Source organism: Anas acuta, chromosome W, assembly GCF_963932015.1.
Source record: "Anas acuta chromosome W, bAnaAcu1.1, whole genome shotgun sequence".
NCBI lineage: Eukaryota > Metazoa > Chordata > Aves > Anseriformes > Anatidae > Anas > Anas acuta.
Window position 1 is genome coordinate 22,166,105 of NC_089016.1, and position 25,439 is coordinate 22,191,543.

General features: G+C 40.2%; 1 protein-coding gene across 11 annotated transcripts in view; it reads left to right on the plus strand.

The window, feature by feature from the left end:
• LOC137847007 (chromodomain-helicase-DNA-binding protein 1-like) overlaps positions 1–25,439 on the plus strand; it is an 87,026-nt gene that overhangs the window by 52,601 nt on the left and 8,986 nt on the right. For 9 of the 11 annotated variants that reach the window (XR_011090715.1, XM_068665198.1, XM_068665200.1 and 6 more), the window contains 16 exons: positions 3,935–4,087; positions 4,371–4,442; positions 5,969–6,118; positions 6,809–6,957; positions 10,420–10,516; positions 10,611–10,706; positions 11,690–11,866; positions 12,046–12,206; positions 12,898–12,939; positions 15,491–15,621; positions 16,011–16,149; positions 16,890–17,040; positions 18,054–18,176; positions 18,530–18,673; positions 19,965–20,222; positions 20,653–20,793. Coding sequence is in view for 10 of the 11 variants with exons in the window: in XM_068665198.1 (XP_068521299.1) it covers positions 3,935–4,087; positions 4,371–4,442; positions 5,969–6,118; positions 6,809–6,957; positions 10,420–10,516; positions 10,611–10,706; positions 11,690–11,866; positions 12,046–12,206; positions 12,898–12,939; positions 15,491–15,621; positions 16,011–16,149; positions 16,890–17,040; positions 18,054–18,176; positions 18,530–18,673; positions 19,965–20,222; positions 20,653–20,793 (2,184 nt within the window). In the remaining variant the exon portion in view is untranslated. Of the gene's footprint in view, positions 1–3,934; positions 4,088–4,370; positions 4,443–5,968; positions 6,119–6,808; positions 6,958–10,419; positions 10,517–10,610; positions 10,707–11,689; positions 11,867–12,045; positions 12,207–12,897; positions 12,940–15,490; positions 15,622–16,010; positions 16,150–16,889; positions 17,041–18,053; positions 18,177–18,529; positions 18,674–19,962; positions 20,223–20,652; positions 20,794–25,439 lie in introns of all 11 variants that reach the window. The other 2 variants (XM_068665196.1, XM_068665199.1) reach the window with 2 other exon arrangements.

A 25,439-nucleotide genomic window follows, 5' to 3' on the forward strand; every position in this document is an offset into this window, starting at 1 on the left:
TTTTGTTGCATTTTTTGTTTGTTTTGTAAATGTTAACCAATCTTTGTACTTGTATTGAGTTCATGTCACAAGGTTTTGGTAGCAGGGGGGTTGCAGGGGCAGCCTCTGAGAAGAGACCAGAAGCTGCCCCAGGTCAGATAAGAGCTTACTCCAAAAGAGACCCACCACTGGCCAAAGCTGAGACAATGAGCAATGCTAGTTGCACCTCCGTGATAACATATTTAAGAAAGTTTAAAAAATGCTGCACATCAGCTGTGAGAGAGACAAATGGGAAAATGTGAAAAACAATCCTGCAGACACCAAGGTCAGTAAAGAAGGGGGAGGTGCTCCAGGTAGCCTGCAGAGAATCACACAGAATCACAGAATTTCTAGGTTGGAAGAGACCTCAAGATCATCGAGTCCAACCTCTGACCTAACGCTAACAGTCCCCACTAAACCATATCCCTAAGCTCTACATCTAAACGTCTTTTAAAGACTTCCAGGGATGGTGACTCCACCACCTCCCTGGGCAGCCTGTTCCAGTGCCTAACAACCCTTTCAGTAAAGAAGTTCTTCCTAACATCTAACCTAAAACTCCCCTGGCGCAACTTAAGCCCATTCCCCCTCGTCCTGTCACCAGGCACGTGGGAGAACAGGCCAACCCCCACCTCACTACAGCCTCCTTTAAGGTACCTGTAGAGAGCGATAAGGTCGCCCCTGAGCCTCCTCTTCTCCAGGCTGAACAAGCCCAGCTCCTTCAGCCGCTCCTCGTAGGACTTGTTCTCCAGGCCCCTCACCAGCTTCGTCGCCCTTCTCTGGTGAAACAGGTTGTCCCACTGCAGTCCATGGAGGACCCCATGCCACAGCAGGTGGATATACCCTGAAGGAAGCTGCAGCCCATGGGGGACCCACACTGGAGCAGTGTGTTCCTGAAGGACTGCACGCTGTGGAGAAAACCCATGCTGGAGCAGTTCTTGAAGAACTGCAGCCTGTGGGAAGCCCACGTTGGAACAGCTTGTGAAGGACTGCATCCCATAGGTGGGACCCCACACTGGAGCAGGGGAAGAGAGTGACCGTGAAGGAGTGGCGGAGATGAAGCGTTATAAGCTGAACACAGTCCTCATTCCCTGCTCCCCTGCTCCGCTCAGGGGGAGAATGTAGAAGAGGATGGATGGGGGGAAGGTGGTTTTTAGTTTGCTTTTAGTTCTCGCTGCTCTACACTGTTATTAATTGGCAATAAATTAAATTAATCTTCCCCAAGCTGAGTCTGTTTTGATCGTGATTGTAATTGGTGAGTGATCTTCCTGTCCTAATATCAACCCATGAGTTTTGTTGTTCTTTCTTTTTTTTTTTTTTTAATCATAATTTCTGCCCTTTTACTGCCAAGGAGGGGGAGTGAGAGAACATCTTGGTGGGCACCTGGCAGCATTTTATACCAACATAAATGCTTCTAATGATCAATTTTTTTTTTTTCTGTAAGCTTTGAAGTTCATAATTTCAAGACTTTCCCAAAACTACTAGATTGTGCAGTGACAGCTTGTGATTTCAAGGTGTTTTATATTATAAAGTGTTTCTCAAAGGTAAAGGGTATTTAATTTACAACGTGGCACACTCTAACTACCTAAATTATAATTAAACTCTTTAGAACTGTTCAGCCATTATTTGTAATAATTGCATATTTTTAATAATGATTTTCTTGGCTCATCTGAATAAGCTTTGCTAACTCTTACTATGAATGATGCATCCTTCTCATTTCAGGCAAAAGGAATAAAAGCACCTAAATCCAATTTTTTTATTCTACATAATTCTATCCTGAGCCTCTTCACCTAAAGAGGCCTGATGTTTTCAACATTAAATTCAATGTGCATCTGAATTCCTCTTCTAGTTGTTCCCACTGGAGCTGAGAAGGTACATGGTCTGTTCTGAAAGTAGTAGGACTGGCTTTTTCCTGGGCAAACGGGCGGACAAGAGGCGGTCTGCACACGCAGGATCGGTGGAGGGAGATATTGGGAATGCTGGGAAAAATCGGCAGTCGGCTATCGGCCGTTGAAGAGAGCAGGTTGCTTGTACTGTGAACACCTGTCGAAAGGCCTCGTCACGGAAAATCATGGAGCGTTTACTGGAGCAGCGATACGCGATCAAATTTTGTGTAAAGCTTGGTAAAACGGGCAAAGAGACTCACAACGTGATTAAGGAGGCCTGCGGTGATGCTGCCATGGGTAGATCGGGTGTTTTTGAGTGGCACAAGCTTTTCCGAGAAGGTAGGGAAAGAGTGGAAGACGACGACCGCTCCGGACGCCCTTTGACCATCAAGACCAACGAAAATGTGTCGCGAGTGAAAAATTTACTGAACTGTCATTGCAGGATGAGTATCAGAATGATTGCTGATGACTTGAGCATTCCTCAAACCCAAGTTTTTGAGATGGTGAAAGAAAACTTAGCCATGAGGAAAGTGTGCGCAAAGTTTGTGCCGCGAGTGTTGTCAGAGGAGCAAAAGGCCAACCGGAAAGCGATCTGCCAGGATCTTTTTCATCATGTGAATGAGGAGCCCGACTTTTTGGACAATGTGGTGACTGGTGACGAGACGTGGGTGTTTGAATATGACCCGGAGAGTAAGCGGCAGAGCACAGAATGGCACACCCCTGCTTCCCCATGCCCCAAGAAAGCACGAATGAGCAAATCCAAGCAAAAGTCCATGCTCATTTGCTTTTTTGATCGACATGGAGTCATCCACAAAGAGTTTGTATCACCCGGACAAACAGTTAATGCAGTTTTTTACGTGGAAGTCCTCACAAGACTGCGAAAACGCATTGCTCGTGTCCGCCCAGCCATCGTCAACAATTGGCGGCTGCACCATGACAACGCACCAAGCCACACAGCGTTCCGCGTAGTGGAGTATCTTGCCCAGCACAAGGTGGCAACGCTGCCTCAGCCCCCCTACAGCCCCGACTTGGCCCCGCCAGACTTTTTTCTATTCCCGAGAGTAAAATCAACGCTCAAGGGGAAGCATCATGCATCGGTAGAGGCGCTTCAAGAGGCCGTGACGAGGGAGCTAAACAGCATTCCGGTCCAGGCATTCCTGGAGGCGTACAAAAACTGGAAAACTCGTTGGCAGCAGTGTGTAGATGCAGAAGGGTGCTACTTTGAAAAATTCTAATAGTTTGTTCTATTCTCATGAATAATTTTTTTTAAAAAAAATGAGTCCTACTACTTTCAGAACAGACCACGTATAATGCTATAAGCCATCTAAAGCCTCTTGGGCTCTACAAACAAGATTCCTCTCACTTTTAACTTGCCTGAGAAACTTGACAGATTAGTTACTGTTTAAAAATAATTAGAGGGTCAAATAGCAGTGCTTATTTCTGTTCAAAAGATGGAAAGCAAGGAGTAAGTAGTACTAAATTAGTAACGTAATCTTACTTCCTACCAAATAATTATTTGGTAGGAAAACATTGAGTCTATATCTCAACTGCTCTAACTTGTAGCACAGTTTATTTGCTTACTTTTTTTAATGAAACGTTAAGATGATGTTTTATTAGCCAAAGCTGAGAAATGCATTTCCTTTAAAACATGCTAGTTAGTATTCCTGTTGCTTCCAATTAGAGTACTCCATGCTTTTATAATGAGTTTTTACGAGATCAGGACTGACTAAGTCCTTATTAAACTTTCATATTCAATTAATGCTGCATACTAGTAAATGTATATAGTGGTATAGTATGGTCATCTGAATGCGTTATTTAGTTCTAGGAGACTATTGTGTGCACATTTTAAAACATATTTTTAAAGGAATGTCAAAATTTCTGTCATTCTTCCCATTCCAGTAGACAAGAAAGAAAACCTTAAACCTTAAAAAACCTTAAACCTTAAAAACCTTAAAAAAAAGTGTAACCAACTGCAGTGTATATTAGTGTTAAGGTGAACTAATTTTGCAATACACCTTTTCTTATCTTTGTAGCATTTAATACGAAGCAGTGGGAAACTAATCCTTCTTGACAAGCTACTGATTCGTCTACGAGAACGTGGCAACAGAGTACTGATTTTCTCTCAGATGGTGAGGATGCTAGACATCCTAGCAGAATATTTGAAGTATCGTCAGTTTCCTTTTCAGGTAGGAATTTGCTGGTAGTAGCCAAGAAGCCTTGATCTTTGCCACTTTAGCTTAAGAAACGTAAAAGTGTCCTTTTTAGTAGAAGGATTTATAAAAGTTTAATTTTATGTACAGAAAAAGACTATATGATAAATGGTGTTTTGAAATGAAAATGATAAATTAGAAAGGTGTTACATTACTCTTCTCCTTGCCCCTAATTGTTTTGGCAATTGAGATTTCAAGTTGCTCTGATTAGAATATAGTATGAGAGTTCCTCTTTAACTGTAATATTTGATCTCTTTAGAGACTTGATGGATCAATAAAAGGGGAATTGAGGAAACAAGCACTGGATCATTTTAATGCAGAAGGATCAGAGGTATGATATTAGTGGGTGGTGGTTTTTAAATCTATACAGCTTTATTTTTTTCCCAAGAAATATAACAAATATTACCAAAAAAATTAAGACAGAAAAAAGTGAGGGATGTATCATGTTGAAATTTTGTTCTTGGTAACCTATATATTACAAGATTTACAACTCTTTTTTTTTCTGAGAAGAGGTTAAATAGGAAACAGAATTTATGAAAATGACGTTTAACTAATATAACTGCATAAGTTACCTTTTTAGATTTTTGACCGTGCTTTTTATCAAAGTAATTTTCAGTACTGTATAAACACTGAAGAATTTAACCTGTGTTTTTTTTTGTTTGTTTGTTTGTTTGTTTTTGTAGGACTTAGTCCTTCAGTTTTTACAGGAGCACTGAACTTTTGCATAAGCCTTTGACATTGAACAAGTACTTAGGGAATGGGCAGAACTGAGTTGTGTATATCCTTGCATGAAGAAAAATTGTTTTAAATATTTTTTAAATCTGGCTTCTGTTATCTTCATTTTCTATTTTTTATTTCCTTGCCCTGGAAGAAAATGAAGAACTGATTTATAGCCATTGTGTACTTCTATAAGATTCCTAGTTTATTTAGCATTCCTACAATGGAAGCCATTCCATACCTTTGATAATCTTAGGTCTTCTGTTCAACACTGGCAGGGTTTTTTTCAGCAATAGAAGCATAACATTTGTCAGTTGCTATTGGGCTTATATTTATGTTATGGTTGAGGAGGAAGGACTTAATTTCATAACATAATCTTCAGATATTTGTTAAAACAGAACTAACTTCTGTATGTAAATTTCTAATATAGACATCATTGCCTTTTTCTGGAATTCTTGTAGTTGTACTGTATGTTTTTTTAAGATGAAGGGGGATCCAAACTTCACATGGTATTCAAAAAAGGAGGTAAATTATAGACTTGTGCAGCAACAGAATTGTTTCCTGTTTTATTCTCTATTTCTTTCCTAATAATCCATAAAACTTCATTTTACCTAATCAACTTTCTTCACTATTACTGGTGAAGGTCTCAATATCTATGACAACTCCAAGGACTCATTCCTGTGCATTAATGGTTTGCTATTACTTGTCACTGTATTTAATATTCAAAATTGTTTCCTATTTCTCTTTATCTTGAATTTCATATGCTTTTTTTTATTGCCTGTCTCATAAGATCCTCCTGCAGTCCTTCATAGTTGTCCTTTGTCCTTGAATAATTCCATATCATCTGAAAACTTTGATCATACTATTTTCATATTGTTTCTGAGTGTGTTGAAGAGCATTGACCCTGACAGAACTCTTGTTTCTTATCTCTTAACCAGTTATTTATATGCTCAAGAATCTTCCCTCTTATGCCATAGCTGCTTAGTTTTCTTTAAATATATATATATATTTAAGCTTCATACTTAAAGAAGCTTCACCTATGGAAGAGCTATTTGATAGTGTATGAGTTGATAGTCCGCTCCACAAAGCATTATTATGACTAATACATATATAAAGCTATTTCTTATTTTATAATTTCAGGATTTCTGCTTTTTGCTGTCTACCAGAGCTGGAGGATTAGGTATAAACTTGGCATCTGCTGACACTGTAGTTATATTTGATTCTGACTGGAATCCACAAAATGATCTGCAAGCGCAGGCTAGAGCTCATAGGATTGGACAGAAAAAACAGGTATGCATATTTGTCTTCTAAGCTTCAAACCTGAAGGAGGGTTTCACACAGTAGCCATAAGCTGTTTGTCTGGCCATTGCAGTCTTTGTGTATTTTGAGAATAACTAGAACTTGCCAGGTATGTCTAAAAATGTTAATAATGCTCATTTGACATTTTTTAATAAATAAATAAATAAATAAATAAATAAATAAATCTCTCCCTATATGGAGAAATGGCATAGTAGCTGTAGTATATGGATGAGTAGAGAGAAGAGTTCTGGGCTTGTCTCACGTTCATTGGCTTCATGTCATCCTAGAAAATAACTGTTATATTTAAGGCACATCTCCTTTACCTAATGATAAATAATTAGTAGTTCTCTTTGGTTTTTTTTCTTGCAGAAGACTTCAAGTAATAATCAGATATGACACTGTTCCTTATGGCCATGCTTGTGCCTAATTATTGAAGTTTAAAGAGGAGAGGTCTAAGAATTTCTTTATTTTTTAAAAACTTTACGTAGAGACAATGGTAATGTGATTGACTGGTTTCATATGAGAAATACTAGTTCAATGAGATAGAAGATTAGAAGTAAGGACTAACATTGTTGTTGTTCAAGGTGTGGTTTTTTTTTTGTTGTTGTTAATCTTATCTGAATATTGTTTTCCTGTGTAATTTGTGAGCATGTAAGTAAAGCCTATTTATAACATACATAGGTTAATATTTATCGGCTAGTCACAAAAGGATCAGTAGAAGAAGATATTCTTGAAAGAGCCAAGAAAAAGATGGTGTTAGATCACTTAGTGATTCAGAGAATGGACACTACAGGGAAAACTGTACTACATACAGGCTCTACTCCTTCAAGGTATATTTATATAACTTACATATCAATTTAGAGTTAAGTATACTTGACTATTTTATTAAAAGTGCAAGTCACTTCACTTGGTTAACAAAAGGCAAAAAATATATGGTAAGGTATTATATCATAAAATCATAGAATGGCTTAGACCTTAAAGATCACCTCATTCCAACTCCTCTGCCATGGGCAGGGATGCCACCCACTAGATGAAGTTGCTCAAAGCTCCATCCAACCTGGCCTTGACCACTTCCAGGCATGGGTCATCCACTACTTCTCTGGGCAACCTGTTCCAGTGCCTCACCATCCACCAAGTGAAGAATTTTCTCCTAACACCTGATCTAAATCTCCTCTTTTAGATTAAAACCCTTCCACCTTGTCCTATCATTATCTGTCTGAGTAAAAAGTCAATCTCCATCTTTTTATATAAGCCCTCTTTAAGTACTGAAAGGCCACAATGAGACCTCCTCAGAGCCTTCTCTTCTCCAGGCTGAAAACATAATCATAGAATCATTAAGGTTGGAAAAGACCTCCAAGATCATCTGGTCCAACCATCACCCTACCACCAATATCACCCACTAGACCATGTCCCTAAGCACCACGTCCAACCTTTCCTTAAACACCCCCAGGGATGGTGACTCCACCACCTCCCTGGGCAACCTGTTCCAAAGTCTGACTACTCTTTCTGAGAAGAAATGTCTCCTAATTTCCAACCTGAAACTTCCCTGGTGCAACTTGAGGCCATTCCCTCTAATCCTATCGCTAGTTATCTGGGAGAAGAGGCTTACCCCCAGCTCCCCACAACTGCCTTTCAGGTAGTTGTAGAGAGCAATAACGTCTTCCCTGAACCTCCCTCTTCTCCAGACCAAACAACCCCAGTTCCCTCAGCCGCTCCTCAGAAGACTTGTGTTCCAGACCCTTCACCAGCTTTGTAGACCTTCTCTGGACATGCTCCAGGGACTTGATGTCTTTCTTGAAGTGAGGGGCCCAAAAGTGAACACAGTACTCGAGGTGCGGACTCACCAGAGCTGAGTCCAGAGAGATGAACACCTCCCTGGTCCTGCTGGCTACACTATTCCTGATACTAGCCAGGATGCCATTGGCCTTCTTGGCCACCTGGGCACACTGCTGGCTCATGTTCAGGCGAGCATCTACCAACACCCCTAGATCCTTTTCTTCTGCACAGCTTTCCAGCCACTCTGTCCCAAGCCCATAGCACTGCATGGGGTTGAGGTGGCCAAAGTGCAGGACCTGGCACTTAGCCATGTTGAACCTCATCCCACTGGCCTCTGCCCTTCGATCCAACCTGTCCAGGTCCCTCTGCAGGCCCTTCCTACCCTCTGGCAGATTGACACTCCCCCCCAACTTGGTGTCATCTGCAAACTTCCTGAGCATGCACTCAATTCCCTCATCCAAATCATCAATAAAGATATTAGAGAGGGTGGTCCCCAACACTGACCCCAGGGGAACACCACTCATCGTCGACATCACTGGTCGACAGATGGATTTTACTCCATTCACCACTACCCTCTGGGCCTGGCCGTCCAGCCAGCAAAGAGTGTACCTGTCCAAGCCATGGGCCGCCAGCTTCTCCAGGAGAATACTGTGAGAGACTGTGTCAAAGGCTTTGCTGAAGTCTAGGTAGACTACGTCAACAGCCTTTCCCTCATCCACCAGGCTGGTCACCCACTCATAGAAGGAGATGAGGTTGGTCGGGCAGGACTTGCCTTTCATGAACCCATGCTGACTGGGCCTGATTCCCCCACTGTCCCACAGATGCTGTGTGATTGCACTCAAGATGACCTGCTCCATCACCTTTCCTGGCACCGAGGTCAGGCTGACAGGCCTGTAGTTCCCTGGTTCCTCCTTACAACCATTCTTATAGATGGACCTCACATCCCCAGCTCTCAGCCTTTCTTCCTGGGAGAGGTGCTCCAGCCCTCTGATAATCTTCATGGCCCTCCTCTGGTCCCCTGCTAATAGGTCCACATCTTTTTTTGTGCTTTTTTTTTGCCCCAGACCTGGATGCATTACTCCAAATGGGGCCTCACGAGGGCAGAGTAGAGGGGGACAGTCACCTCCCTTGACCTGCTGGCCACTCCTCTGTTGATGCAGCCCAGGATGCAGTTGGCTTTCTGGGCTGCAAGTGTGCACTGCTGGCTCGTGTCAAGATTTTCATCCACCAGAACCCCCAAGTCCTTCTCTGCAGGGTTGCTCTCAATGAGTTCTTCTCCCAGTCTGTACTCCTGTCTGGGATTACCCTGACCCAGGTGCAGCACCTTGCAATTGGACTTGTTGAACCTCACAGGATTCACAGGGGCCCACTTCTCAAGCTTGACCAGGTCCTTTTGGATGGCATCTCTTCCTTCTGTTTTATCAACTTTGCCACTCAGCTTGATGTCACATCTGCAAACTTGCTGAGGGTGCACTCGATCCCACTGTTTATGTCTTTAATAAAGATATTAGACAGTACCAGTCCCAAAAAAGACCCCTGAGGGACATCATCATCCTCCACTTGAACATAATGCCGTTGAGTGCAACTCTCCATTTCTTAACATAGAGAGCAACACCCCCACCCTTTCTTCCTTGTCTATATCTTCTCTAAAGCTTTTAGCCCTCGATTTCAATGTTCCAGTTGTGTGAATCATCCCATTGTGTTTCTGTGATAGCAATTATGTCAGAGTTTGTAATTGGACCATGGTTTCCAACTCCTCCTGTTTGTTTCCCTTGCTGCATGCATTGGTGTAGAGGCACTTCAGCTGGGCTATTGGCTGTATCACCTTTTTAGAGGAGCCCTTCCTAATTCCTTTGGGACAATTCACAGGTATTCCCCTGTTGCTTCCTAAAGTGTCAGTGTTCCCAAGTTCTTTTCTGTCACTAAGAGGTACATCCCCTTCCCCCACTTCATCTAGTCTGAAGCCCTGCTAATAAGTCCCACCTGCTTACTGCCCTGAACACTCTTGCCCCACTTGGTCAAGTATGCCCCATCCAGTGTCAGCATGTCTGGTCTCTCAAAAGTACATCTGAGATCATAAAACCCAAAACCTTGAGCATGGCACCAGCCATGCAGACAGTCATTCACTTGGTCTGTTTGTCTCCTTGGGTCCCATTCACCAACTGGGAGAATACAGGAGAACACTATTTGCACTCCTAATCCCTTCAACATCTTTCTGAGGGGACACGAAGTCCTTTTTGATATTTTGGCATCTGGTTGCAGCCTTATTTGACCCTACATGAAAGAGTAGGAATGGGTGGTAGTCCTCTGATCCCAACAGTATATAATATAATAATAAAATAACAGCAACCTTATAAGTAAAGACTGCAAAGTATAATGTCTTTCTATATTTTTGTTTACATATTAAATATAGCTTTTATTTAACAGTCAGAAGGAAGCTTGATTAATTCATGGTTATAGTAATTTGAAAAAATTCTCAAAGATAAAATGCTTTTCTGAAATTTCCTGTATTTCAGCTCAACACCTTTTAATAAGGAAGAGTTATCAGCAATTTTGAAGTTTGGTGCTGAGGAACTCTTCAAAGAACCTGAAGGGGAGGAAGAGGAGCCTCAGGTAAATGGAGCAGTGCATCTACACTTTATGGATATAACAACTGAAAAATATGTATGAATTATTTTGTTATAAAAAGAAACAACTTCTGTTTCAGGAAATGGATATAGATGAAATCCTGAAGAGGGCTGAAACTCGAGAAAATGAGCCAGGCCCATTAACTGTAGGAGATGAGTTACTTTCTCAGTTCAAGGTATTACTCTGTTCCCTCCCTCCTCCCATAATCGTGATTTTCTTTATAAATGCTACTTTTTATTTCCTTTTGTGTAACCTTTTTCTTTCTTATGAAATTGTCAATTTGTTGACAATAGGTCAACTCTCGCATAGAATGTCTTTTCACCTATACAGCATAGTTACCACCAGTGCAAACATTTAAAAATGCATAATGTATTCTGCTAACAAAATAAGAAAGACATTTACAAATACATTAGTCTTTGATTTAATGATTGTAATACTGGGGAGGGCTGTTCTTCATTTAATGCTTTACACTGTTAAGCAACTATGGCACTTCTGAAAACAGAATGAAGTTTGGATTTCTTAGTTGATGACCTTTAGAAATTCCTTTCAACACATACGTGAACTTGAATTCCAGATGTATTTAACTGTATAATACTTAAAATATTATGGTGGGTCTAAATTGTGGGTGTGTCTTGTATCTCTTTGTGTGTGTGATTTTGTTTGTTTTTTGTTTAAAGTGGGGAAGGACTTTTCTTTAGATCAGAGTACTAAATCACCTTCCTGCTGCTCATTCATTTGCAATATATTGTGGTTTCTACAGTTTATAAATGTTTGGTTAGTTCTGCGTAATAATGCAGAATTTTACATCAGCTTGAGTATTCAAATACTGTTAGCTTTGCTTTGAAGGAAATTAAACAACAATCACACAGCTATCAAGGAGGTATTTCATAGTGTTTCTATATTAGTCAACTTATAAAAGAAGAAAAATATTCTCATCTGTATATTCAGACGTGTTGCATGGAGCGTGTGCATTTCACGTATGAAATTACTTTCAAGACAATGATTCATGAACTATTTTATATGTATATATTTTGTATACATAAATAAATAAAATATGCCATTCCAAACTAAGTTTTCTTAAAAAGTTAGTTGCTGACTCCTTGTTTAAATAAAACCATGTACTCATTTTGTGAAAATACTTATGTTCCAATACATAAGGTAGCTAACTTTTCCAATATGGATGAAGATGACATTGAATTGGAACCAGAACAAAATTTAAGAAGTTGGGAAGAAATCATTCCAGAAGTCCAGCGGCGACGATTAGAAGAGGAAGAAAGACAAAAAGAACTTGAAGAAATATATATGCTCCCAAGGATGAGGAACTGTGCAAAACAGGTATCTCTGGGTTTTGACCAATTTTCTTTGATATTTGCATTGATGGTTTTTTGGCTTGTACTTTTGTGTTGGATGGTTTTTGCGTATGCCCCCCCAATACATATTTTTGATGGGCTAGATAACAAATGAATAAAATGTTTTAGTCACATAGCTTTGAACTACTTACTCTGAAATTCCAGATTAGCTTTAATGGAAATGAAGGGAGATGCAGTAGGAGCAGAAGATATTCTGGATCTGATAGTGACTCTGTCTCAGAAAGAAAACGACCAAAAAAACGTGGACGACCACGAACTATTCCTCGAGAAAATATTAAAGGATTTAGTGATGCAGAGATTAGACGGTAAGATGTGGGGGGACGTGTGCTTAATGGGACTTTTTTTTTTTATCATTATGAGTTTGAAAATATGGAAAACAATCTATCTAGGCATTTAAAGCTTTACTTTTTGTAGTTTGTGGTGCTGAGATAAAGAACTATCACATCCAGATTTTGAACAGATTTAGGTGAGGGATAAAACTGGGTTGGAAAAATATTCTTTATTGTTTACAGTCTTTTAATATGTGTTATTCTTCCTGCATCCCCTGAAGGCAGTGATTTCAAAAACAGTTGTTACAGTGGGTGAGCTTTTTTTTTTAAAAAAAACATGTAAACTTTCCATCATTTTACCTAAAAACTGTAGTTGAAGAAAGGATATGTATATCTTTGTGGAAATACCTACAAAATGTTGAGAGAATTTTGTTTTAAACTTTAAAACTTTTAAACTTTTGTTTTAAACACCTTGTGTTGCTGAATGCTTTGACTTGTGAAACTAGTAAAGTAACCTTTGAAATGAATTATATTTTCTATTTTATTTGTATCAGTTAATAAACCAAACAGAACTCTGGCTTTAAATGTGGGTTAATTGAAATGCTAACCTGCCCTGGTCTCTCTAGTTCTTTTCTTTGCATTGTCCATATAGCATTGTACAAATAAATTTTGAAACCGGTGTAGTTAAGCATATGTTTTTAACTGCAGAATTATTTTCTGTTACTAGATTTATCAAGAGTTACAAGAAATTTGGTGGCCCACTTGAAAGGTAAACTCATTTGATTATATTTGTGTAGCAATTTGGAATCTGGTTTACATTAAAATTAGATCAGTACACCAAAAATCCTTAGGCTGAAGAGATAATAGTATACCCAACTTTTTGCCTTGATTATAACATAAAATTAAATTATTTCCTTTCTTCATACGTGGTATTTATGTAGAAAGACAGAAAGACAAACCTTTCAATTTTGGAAGACTACTTCGTCTTTTTTTACACTTTACCTATTAGCTTGTTTAATCCACATTAGTGACGATCATTCAGTTTTCTCGTTTGATAGTATGGTAAAAGCTTATGGTTTTATGCACTGTAACTACCAGTTTTACATTTTTATTGTCAGTTATTATTTTAAGCTTTCTGTATTACTCCATATTCTCCAAAAAATTATCACCTTCATTTTCTTTAACAATACTTATATTCTATATGATCATGCAATATATAATAGTTCCTTTTATTTTCAAACGAATATACAGAAATATATTGAAACTGTATAGTTAGGGTCCTTTATAGTTCCTATTGTATTGTCCTCTAATATCTGAAACACCTTTAGTATTTCCTTTTTTTAAATAATATTTTCTGTATTCTTTTCTATACATACTTTTAAGTGCATGGATTAAAAATGCACACAGCATAGCAAGTGTGGGTGAATTCTAGCTTATTTCATAACTACTCTAGTTTCAAAGTCTGAAGGAGTCATTCATGAATGAATTAGTGACAAAAGGAAGGCTAGGGAAAATGTGGGCCCATTGCTGAATAAGATGGGGAACCTGGTTACACGGGACAGGGAAAATGCTGAGGTACTGAATGCCTTCTTTGCCTTGGTCTTTACCATCAAGGCTGGCCCTCAGGAATCCCAGGTCCCAGAGACCTGGGGGAAAGGCTGGAGGAAGGAAGATGGATCCATGGTGGGAGATGATCAGGTCAAGGAATACTTAAGCAAACTGGACATTCATAAGTCCATGGGCCCTGATGGGGCCACAAGTACTGAGGGAGCTGGCAGATGTCCTCGCAAGGCCACTCTTGATAATCTTTGCTCGATCATGGTGACTGGGAGAAGTGCCTGAAGACTAGAGGAAAGCAAATGTCACTCTTATCTTCAAAAAGGGCAAGAAGGAGGACCCTGGGAACTACAGGCCAGTCAGCCCCACCTTGATGCCTGGGAAGGTAATGGAGCAGCTAATCCTGGAAACCATTTCCAGGTATACGAAGGACAAGAAAACCATCAGGAGGAGCCAGCATGGATTCACCAAGAGGAAGTCATGCTTGACCAATCTGATAAGTTTCAATAATGATATGACCAGCCTGATGGATGAGGGGAGAGCAGTGGATATAGTCCACCTGGACTTCAGTAAGGCCTTTGACACTGTCTCCCATAAGATCCCCATAGACAAGCTGTTAAAGTGGCCATTGCTGGATGGACAAACAGCGAGGTGGTTTGAAAACTGTCTGAATGGCTGGGCCCAGAGGGTGGTGGTCGGCGGCACACAGTCTAGTTGGAGGCCAGTAGTAACTAGGGGTGTACTGCAGGGGTCAATACTGGACTCAGTCCTGTTCAACGTTTTCATTAATGATCTGGATGATAGGGCAGAGTGTACCCTCAGCAAGTTTGCAGATGACACAAAATAGAGGGGCACGGTGGATACACCAGAGGGTCTTGCTGCCATCCAGAGGGACCTGGACAAACTGGAGAAATGGGCAGAGAGGAACCTCATGCAGTTCAACAAGGGGAAGTACAAAGTCCTGCACCTGGAAAGGAACAACCCCAGGCACCGGTACATGCTGGGGGCCACCCAGCTGTAAAGCAACCTTGCAGAAAAGTCTATGGGGGTCCTGGGGGTCACCAAGTCGAGCATGAGCCAGCAATGTGTCCTTGCAGCAAAGAAGGCTAATGATATCCTGGGATGCATTCATTAGGCAAAGTACTGCCAGCAGGTGGAGGGAGGTGATCCTTCCCCTCTACTCGGATTTGGTGAGGCCACACATGGAGTTTTGTGTCCAGCTCTGGGCTCCCCAGTACAAGAGAGACCTGGATCTACTGGAGAGAGTCCAACAAAGGGGCCACAATGATTAAGGGACTGAAACATCTCTCCTATGAGGAGAGGCTGAGAGAGCTGGGACTGTTTAGCCTGGAGAAGAGAAGGCCCAGGGGTATCTCATCAATGTCTATAAATACCTGAAGGGAGGATGCGAAGAGGATGGAGCCAGGCTCTTTTCAGTGGTGCCCAGTGACAGGACGAGAGGCAATGGGCACAAATGGAAACACAGGAGGATCCATCTCAACATCAGGAAGCACTTTTTTCTTTTTCTTTTTTACTGTGTGGGTGATGGAGCAGTGGAACAGGTTGCCCAAAGCCTGTGGTCCTGGGCCTGTGGTCCTAGGCCTGTGGTCCTGGGCAACCTGCTCTAGGTGTCCCTGCTTGAGCAGGGGGCTTGGACCAGATGACCTCCAGAGGGCCCCTTCCAACCTCAGGTATTCCTTGGTTCTCTGATTGTGTAGTTACTAATGTTTTACAGTTATAAAACCATACTTCTTTTTTTATAGGTTAGATGCTATAGCTAGAGATGCTGAGCTAGTTGATAAATCGGAAACAGACCTTAGACGTCTGGGAGAACTTGTACATAATGGATGCATTAAGGCTTTAAGGGACAATGCCTTTGGACAAGAAAGATCAGGTAAATTGTATTTGGGAGTTGGCAAGCGGAATAAAAAGTGTCAAGTGTTATGAGCTATTCTTACGGTCTGATTATAACATTTATTTTCTTGGGGGAAAACAGAAACAAAAATGTTAGTGTGCTTGGTGAATTAAAAAAAAAAAAATCCCCATTCCCTGTGTATTTTGTCACAGTGGAATGTGACATGATTTTGCTTTATCATGAAATTTGTAATTAATCTACTAGTATTTGGAAGACCTTGAGATTCTGGAGTTTAGAGTGTTTGTTTAGAAAAAGTTTTTCTAATTGAATTTCATCTGCTATATTATCAATTTTGTTTTTTCTTTACATTTGTGTATAACATTCACCTAAAGGCTGAATATTTTAATAGTTTTGTCCTTTATTTTAAGGAGGTGGACTTGGGAAAGTTAAAGGCCCAACATTCCGAATATCAGGAGTGCAGGTGAATGCAAAGCTAGTCATCTCCCATGAAGAAGAGTTGGCACCATTGCACAAATCCATTCCTTTAGATCCAGAAGAAAGGAAAAGGTATTTTTTTATTCTCCTCCTAAAGGAAACAATAATCTAGAAAATTATTCAAGTCTTGTAAGCATATATTTAACCAATCCAGACTGTAAGCGCGCTGGGACACTGGTGTTGCTTCATTTCCTGTAAGAACTGGTAGCATAATCTGATCCACATTCTTTGTTTATTCTTTCTTCCCTCTCCTTTGTAGCCAGTATTTGCTTTGGCTTCTGAACTGTATTCACTGGGGCCTGGGTTCAGTTACTCTTAATTATTTCAGAGTAGAAATTAGGCTTGTTGAGGAGTTGCTTTGTGTCACCTCTGCCTGAGGGAAAGCAATATCTGTCAAAGGGGAACAGATACTAATTGTTGATGATAGTTTCAGCCCTCTGAACTTCTTAGCTTGCTACCTTCTGTATCACAGTCCCTAGACTACGCTTATTCAGTTAGCAGTTACACAAGAGTGATATTTTAAGCTTGTCTTCATTGTTAACCAATTCTGTCTTAATCCATGACCACAGATAGATATCTGTTGTTCTTTATATCTTGATCTAGATCTGCTTTAAAACTTGTTTCAGTACTGATTTCAATAAATATTTTATAGAAATTGTAAGAAAATCTTATGATAGTTATCTGGATTACTTACCTAAATATACCAGCATTTTAGTGGTGTAACATTTTTGTTTCTGCTCTTAGCATGTTCCTTTCTCCCTTGCTAAGTTTGAGAAGATGGCTTATTTATGTTTCTATTTTTTTTCTACTAGATATGTCATCCCATGCCACACCAAGGCAGCTCATTTTGATATAGATTGGGGTAAGGAAGATGATTCCAATCTGTTAATAGGTATCTATGAGTATGGTTATGGCAGCTGGGAAATGATAAAAATGGATCCTGATCTCAGTTTGACGCAGAAGGTATGTCATCTATGAAATTTCATGAAGGACTTTTTTTTTGATGTTTAAGTAATAATGCTAAAAAGATCAGTTACTGAAAGAGCTTATTTTATGATTGCTGAAATTGCACAGAAGTTAGGACAGTTGTACTCCTTTGTATTCTTGTTGTACATTTATTAGAATTCAAGATCTTGTATATTCATTTGAATTATACCTTCTTATAGTCTGTTACATTATTTTTGTGTATTTGGATTTCTGTCACTTGAATTTTCTCTCTTCCATCTGTTGTTTCCCTACTTTAGATGCTCTAGTTATGTTAATTTTATTCTTGATCTTTTGGAGGGAAGGCTATTTTGGGGTTTTGGTTTGGTTTTCTCACCCCTCCTTTCTTTCCCATCCACAGTTTCTTTGCTTGAAACTGCCTCTCATTCACAACATGAGAATAGCTGTGTTCATTAGACAAGTAGTAGTGCAGCGTCTGCCTAGTAGTGAGAAACAGATATTTAGGGAAAGACTGAAGTGAAGCAAACTCAGTGACATTGTCAACAACCTGTAGCTTTGGGATTTGAGAGGTCAGGATTGTATCTGTTTAATGATATCGTACCCCTGCCTTCCATAATTTTGCCTGTTTTATTAAATCACTCATTTATATTTTTGGCTTCAGAAATATTCTGTGGTAATGAGTTCTGCATTTAGAAGAAGCACAAGTCAGAACTAGATCTGTGGATGACAGTGGTACAGGAGCTCTGAATTTCTTAGATAAACTATGAAATTGGAAACAGAAATTTGAAGCTATTTTTTTGAGTTTACTGTAAATTTTGTGAGGCCATTTCCAAGACTCTACATTACTTGTGTGTTTGCGGAAAATATATAACGTTGAAGAAATTATACATTCCTTCAAGTATGCTGTTATGTTTGCCAGGTGTAGTTGGAGTGAATTGGTTTTCTACGTTTTTTTTTTTTTTTTTTTTTTAATGCAGCTTCCAAATTTGATAATGTGTACTTATAGTTGATACCACCATTGCTCTCTTCAGATTTTACCTGATGATCCGGACAAGAAACCCCAGGCCAAGCAGTTACAGACCCGTGCAGACTACCTCATTAAATTACTGAATAAAGACCTTGCAAGAAAGGAAGCACAGAGACTTGCTAGTGCAGTAAGTAAATCTTGACATTCAGTAGCGAGATAACATATTATGCTTATGGGCATATCAATAGATCCTTCTTTTTCCTTAGTTCTACTCTTTGTGCAATTTTCTCCATATTGCTAATCACATTATATGAGACTAACTCGAGGAATGAATTGCAAGTTTAATATTATTTTATTGCCTCTTATTTGTATATATACTCTACTGTTGCGCTAGGTTCAGTCTCCAGTCCTGAGAACAGTATTAGTCGTTAGTGTTAACAAATAAAATTAATGTTTTATTTAACATAAAAACAATTTTTTCTGCAACTATGGTGCAGATACTTGTCAGTTCACATAATAAAGGTACCGATTTGCATTCAGGGCAATTCAAAGAGGAGGAAAACAAGAAGTAAGAAGAGTAAAGCAACAAAGGCTGCAAAACTAAAAGAAGAAATAAAAAGTGATTCCTCGTCACCACCCTCAGAAAAATCTGGTGAAGATAATGAGTTAAACATCTTTCATATGGTAAAGATGGGTTATTCAGTTCTTTATTAGTAACACTTTCAATTTGATCTTCTGTTTGATTTAATAAAATTGAAACACTTGAATGGCATTCTCCTTCTGTGGCAAATAAAATTGCATCAATATAATCACATGGAAGACTGTATCTATTTTAATTTAATGATAAGTCTGTAGCTGAGGCATTTATGATTAGTTGTCCAAATTATTATGTCCTAAAAGAATGTTGTAGTCCAATTACAAGTGACATCATGCAATTTCAATGCTCTTTAAACACCTGAGCATTGTATCTGCTAGAAATGTAATTTTAATGTAACGTGAAAACTCAATCATCATAAATACTCCAATGTTTCTGACTAATCCGTTATTACTACTGATAATGATTCTTCAGGTAGCAACTTTTTCCAGGCTCAGGAAAAAAAATCAAGCTTGATTAGAAAGCACAGCATGAATAAATGATGTTTTGATACATACAAGTGAATGTTCCTGTATATGTCAAGGGTTTCATTATTCTAATAGACTACTTAACTTTCTTATATTTTTATTACTTCCAATTAATTCCTTTAGGCCTCTGCTTTTGTTGGGTCACTTATTTAAATCTATCACACAGCAGAAATCACGGGGGGGGGGGGAAGACGACAGGGGACAAAACAGATCACAGAATCACAGAATTGTAGGGGTTGGAAGGGACCTCAAGAGATCATCATGTCCAACCCCCCTGCCAAAGCAGGTTCCCTAGAGATGATGAAGTCTAGGGGCTGGCCATGTTGCTCACCTAATTCTGTGACTTTGAAGGTAGATAAAAGAACACCAGATTCTTCAGAACACCTCTGGAAAAGAGGAAGTTGGAACTCTTTTCCCTTTTCCTTTGACTGTGAATGTTTAATTTGTAGTCAGTAAAAAAGTTACTAGAAGAAAGCTAAACAGAACAGAGGTCTTATCCTCACCATCACTTGAGTGCCCTCAAAAATCAGCTGTTTTCTGATGCCTACTTCCTTATTGCTTTTAGCTCTTTAAAGCTTTTACAGGGGCAGATTTCTTTGGGGATATGAAAGTTAAATGGGCTTAATCTCTCACCCCCATTACTACTGCCCAATCAGTACTTGTTTTGTGTCACATCAAGGAAATTAGTAAGTAGTCCTTATTTTTCTTTGCAACTGTATCCAGCTCTAGTTGATAGGTAATAAACCTAAGAAATCACACACACAAAAAAAAAAGTAATTTTTTATTTTATGGTTACAAAACTTGTATAGCTAAGAACTCAGTTTGATGTGATATATATGCTTGTGTATCACAGGATGAGATTGTTTCAGTGAAACATCCGCGTAAAAAAGTAAAAGCAGAAAAAGAAAATGAAGAAAAGCATGAGCCAGATATTGGTATAAAAAAGGAAGCTGAAGAAAAAAGAGAGACAAAAGAAAAGGAAATTAAGAGGGATTTGAAAAGGGAGAAAAAAGAAAAGGAGGATAAGAAAGAATTTAAATATATTAAAGAAAAGAGAGAAAACAAAGTAAAGGAATCCACACAGAAAGAAAAAGAAGTAAAGGAAGAGAAGGTAACTAGGTTTACTTTTCTTATAGCACTAGAAAAGGCCACCAGCTTTTGTGAATGATTTTGAGTTGAAAATGTATTTTGGATCACTTCACAGTTGTCATTACATTGAAATCTTTTGCGTCATTTGAAATTTTATTTTTACCACTTGCAACTACAAAGACAGACAAATGAAATGGGAAATTGCCCCTTTAAAGATGCATAGCTTAATGGGACCGTGAATGCAAGTAATATAAGAAACTCATAACTTTTCCATTCTCATTCTCCATCCCTCAGAGAGAGAAAATAAAATGTACCATAATTGCATGTCAGAATATATTTTTCTTGCTATAACTGAAGAGAATGCAGTAATTATGGTGATTGCCTAATTACAGTATAATTCCAGTCGAAAAATAAGGTTTGCTGATCAGATACATTTTCATATCTATTCTTAGGTAAATGAAATCAAATCTGAAAATAAAGAAAAAAATAAAAAAGTTCCATCGTTGGATATTCCAGTTCATATTACTGCAACTAGTGAACCAGTTCCTATATCTGAAGAATCTGAAGAACTGGATCAGAAGACATTCAGTGTGGTAAGTCTCTTGTTGATAACTTAGTGTTTACACTTGATATTCTAAATGAACACAATTTTGGATGTTCTTGATTCTGCTAATTAGACATTATAACAAAGATATCTATTGTCAGTAAAATCTCAGAACAATGAAGGATTATCTATACTATACTAAAATCAGTTTTGTTTTCGGGCCAGCAGTTTTGTTTTATTCTATTTTTGCAGTATAGTGAAGAATATTTGTCCATTGGCCTGTGCACTGAATAGTTTTAAAATACAGACTATGAAGATCCATAATCAAGAATAACTCGTGTCCTTAAAGGACAGAAACAAATGAGTTTTAACACAGTCGTTGTAGCCACTGGCCTGACCTTATCAAATACCCTGTTGTTCTTTGTAAGCGAATGAGAAAAATTAAGTTTCAAAGTTGATCTTGAAGTATTACAGACTTCCTGTGTTAGACACAGGAAGGAACAAATCCAAAAGTCCTTAGAAATATCTTGCCGGAGTGATTGATCTCTCTGAAATAAAATAAAATAAAATAAAATAAAATAAAATAAAATAAAATAAAATAAAATAAAATAAAATAAAATAAAATAAAATAAAATAAAATAAAAACTATTAAATCACTACTTTTGACTACAACAGTATCAATACTGGAAGAAAAAATGTTAGGTAAACTCAACCTATACAATTTTATAGGTTGATTAGGACCTTTGGAAAGGTGTCAAGGAGTTATTCTGAGCAGCTAATTTTCTGCTGTGGAACTTTTATCATTCAGTTTTCAACAGTTGTCTGCTACTGCCAGATGGGTCTACTGGATCTACTGTAATGTTAACTGTGAGAGGCAAATTATCTTGTTTTCTCATCAGTATGGTAACTGACCAGTTTATGTATGTGGGTTTGGGGGATTTATTTTTGTTTGTTTTGTTGTTGTTGTTTTTTTAATCTATACATTATAAGCAAATTGTCCATGACTTCCAGGATATCTTATATGTGGTTAGGTGACTGAAAATCACTTGATTCCCATGTATAGTTATGCTTCTCTGATCACCTCTACATTAACTTAAGCAATGCACTCTGTAAACTGTCTTTAAAAGGTTGCTTTAAGCTGTGGTTAGTGCAATATATAATGTAACTGTTTAATAAATCAATGGCATGAACTGGCAATGGAACAGCAGCTTCACTGATTTCTGAATTATCCCTTGACGTTGATAGGGGAGCGGAGATGTTCTTCAAATGCCCTCAGTTTTGATTCGGGATCCAGGAGGTTCCTGGAATGCATTGATGATAACTTCCTTCTCTGAGTGATAGAGGAGCCAACAAGGAGAGGTGCTATGCTGGATATCATTCTCACCAACAAGGAGGGGCTGGTGGGGAATGTGAAATTCAAGGACAGCCTTGGCTGCAGTGACCATGAAATGGTGCAATTTAGGATCCTGAGGGCAGTGAGGAAGGAGTACTGTGTTCAGCTCTGGGGCCCTCAGTACAAGAAGGACACAGAAGTATTAGAATGAGTCCAGAAGAGGGCCACGAAGATGATCAAGGGGCTGGAGCACCTCTCCTATGAAGGCAGGCTGAGAGAGCTGGGGTTGTTCAGCCTGGAGAAGAGAAGGCTCCAGGGACACCTTATAACAACATTACAGTACCTAAAGGGGACCTACAGGAAAGCTGGGGAGGGATTCTTTATCAGGGAGTGTAGAGATAGGGCAAGGAGTAATGGCTTTAAACTAAAAGAGGGTAGATTTAGATTAGATATTAGGAAGAAATTCTTTACTGTGAGCATGGTGAAGCACTGGAACGGGTTTCCCAGAGAAGTTTTGGATGCCCCATCCCTGAAAGTGTTTAAGGCCAGGTTGGATGGGGCTTTGATTAAACTGGTCTAGTGAAAGGTGTCCCTGCCCATGGCAGGGGGGTTGGAACTAGATGATCTTTAAGGTCCCTTCCAACCCAAACCGTTCTTTGAATGTATGTTTCTATGATATACAGACTTGCCTCTTTTCCATAGTGGGAACAATTCTAATTTGTTTGTGTATAGAACGTTTTTGGACAGGCCCTCTCTTCTGGAATGTATAGTCATCATTAAGCCATAGTCAGATGCAGTCTAATTAGTATGTTTATCTTATCAAATGGAAATATACCGATGAGGGTTGTAGAGGCCAACTCATTTGACTTCTCTGCCATGTGACAGGTAGAATATGCATTTCATCTGTCTGCCTTGCTGTTGTGATTGGATGGTATTTCCAAGCAAGTGTCTTTAATTTAAAACATGTTTACTAGTTTATCTCCATCTATTATTAATACATTTGAATTAGTGTGAAAATTCAGGAACACACATACTAAATGTATATATGGGTACATCTGTATTGTACGCTGTTGCTAATTTAGGCATACCTAAAGTAGCTTTATCACAGAATCACAGAATTTCTACGTTGGAAGAGACATCAAGATCATCGAGTCCAACCTCTGACCTAACACTAACAAGTCCTCCACTAAACCATATCCCTAAGCTCTACATCTAAAGGTCTTTTAAAGACTTCCAGGGATGGTGACTCAACCACCTCCCTGGGCAGCCCGTTCCAATGCCTAACAACCCTTTCGGTAAAGAAGTTCTTCCTAACATCCAACCTAAAACGCCCCTGGAGCAACTTTAGCCCATTCCCCCTTGTCCTGTCACCAGGCACGTGGGAGAACAGACCAGCCCCCACGTCGCTACAGCTTCCTTTAAGGTATCTGTAGAGAGCTATAAGGTCGCCCCTGAGCCTCCTCTTCTCCAGGCTGAATAAGCCCAGCTCCCTCAGCCGCTCCTCGTAAGACTTGTTCTCCAGACCACTCACCAGCTTCATCGTCCTTCTCTGGACTCGCTCGAGCACCTCGATGTCCTTGTTGTAGCGAGGGGCCCAAAAGTGAACACAGTACTCGAGGTGCGGCCTCGCCAGAGCCGAGTACAGGGGGACAATCACTTCCCTTGCACTGCTGGTCACACTGTTTCTTATACAAGCCAGGATGCTGTTGGCCTTCTTGGCCACCTGAGCACACTGCTGGCTCATATTCAGCCGACTATCAACCATCACTCCCAGGTCCTTCTCTGCCTGGCAGCTCTCCAACAACTCATCTCCCAGCCTGTAGCTCTGCTTGGGGTTGTTGTGCCCCAGGTGCAGGACCCGGCACTTGGCCTTGTTGAACTTCATACAGCTGACCTCAGCCCATCGGTGCAGCCTATCCAGATCCTCCTGCAGAGCCTTCCTACCCTCGAGCAGATCGACACACGCACCTAACTTGATGTCATCTGCGAACTTACTGAGGGTGCACTCGATGCCCTCATCCAGATCATCGAAAAAGATATTAAAGAGGACTGGCCCCAGTACCGAGCCCTGGGGGACGCCACTAGTGACTGGCCTCCAACTGGATTTGACTTCATTTACCACAGCTCTTTGGGCCCGGCTATCCACAGTTTCTAACCCAACGAAGCGTACGCCAGTCCAAGCCACAAGCAGCCAGTTTCCTGAGGAGAATGTTGTGGGAAACGGTGTCAAAAGCCTTACTGAAGTCAAGGTAGACCACATCCACAGCCTTTCCCTCGTCCACCCAGTGCGTCACTTTGTCATAGAAGGAGATCAGGTTCGTTAAGCAGGACCTACCTTTCATAAACCCATGCTGACTGGGCCTGATCGCCTGCTTGCCCTGTAAGTGCCGCAAGATGACACTCAAGATAATCTGCTCCATGAGTTTCCCTGGCACTGAGGTCAAACTGACAGGCCCATAGTTCCCCGGGTCTACCCTCCGGCCCTTCTTGTAGATGGGCGTCACGTTTGCTAGCCGCCAGTCGACTGGGATCTCCCCCAATACCCAGGACTGTTGATAAATGATGGTAAGCGGCTTGGCCAGCTCCTCTGCCAGTTCTCTCAGTATCCTCGGGTGGATCCCATCCGGCCCCATCGACTTGTGTACATCCAAGTGCCTTAGCAGGTCGCCAACCATTTCCTCATGGATAGTGAGGGCCACATTCTGCTCCCCATCCCCTTCCACCAGCTCAGGGTACTGGGTATCCAGAGAACAACTGGTTTTGCCGCTAAAGACTGAGGCAAAGAAGGCATTAAGCACCTCCTTTTTTTCCTCATCTTTGATAACTAGGTTTCCCCCCGCATCCAGTAAAGGACGGAGATTCTCCTTAGTCCTCCGTTTTGCGTTGATGTATTTGTAAAAACATTTTTTGTTGTCTTTAACGGCAGTAGCCAGATTGAGCTCCAGATGAGCTTTGGCCTTTCTAATTTTGTCCCTGCACAGCCTCGCAACATCCTTATAGTCCTCCTCAGTGGCCCACCCTTTTTTCCAAAGATTATAAACCCTCTTTTTCTCCTAAGCGCAAGCTGCAACTCTCTGTTGAGCCAGGCCGGTCTTCTTCCATGCCGGCTTGTCTTTGGGCACGTGGGGACGGACCACTCCTGTGCCATTAAGATTTCCTTCTTGAAGAGTGCCCAGCCTTCCAGGACTCCTCTGCCCTTCAGAACCGCCTCCCAAGGGACTCTGCCAACCAGTGTCCTGAGCAGCTCAAAGTCAGCCCTCCAGAAGTCCAATATAGCAGTTTTACTGGTCCCCTTCCTGGCCTCGCCAAGAATAGAGAACTCCACCATTTTGTGGTCACTCTGCCCAAGATAGCTTCCGACC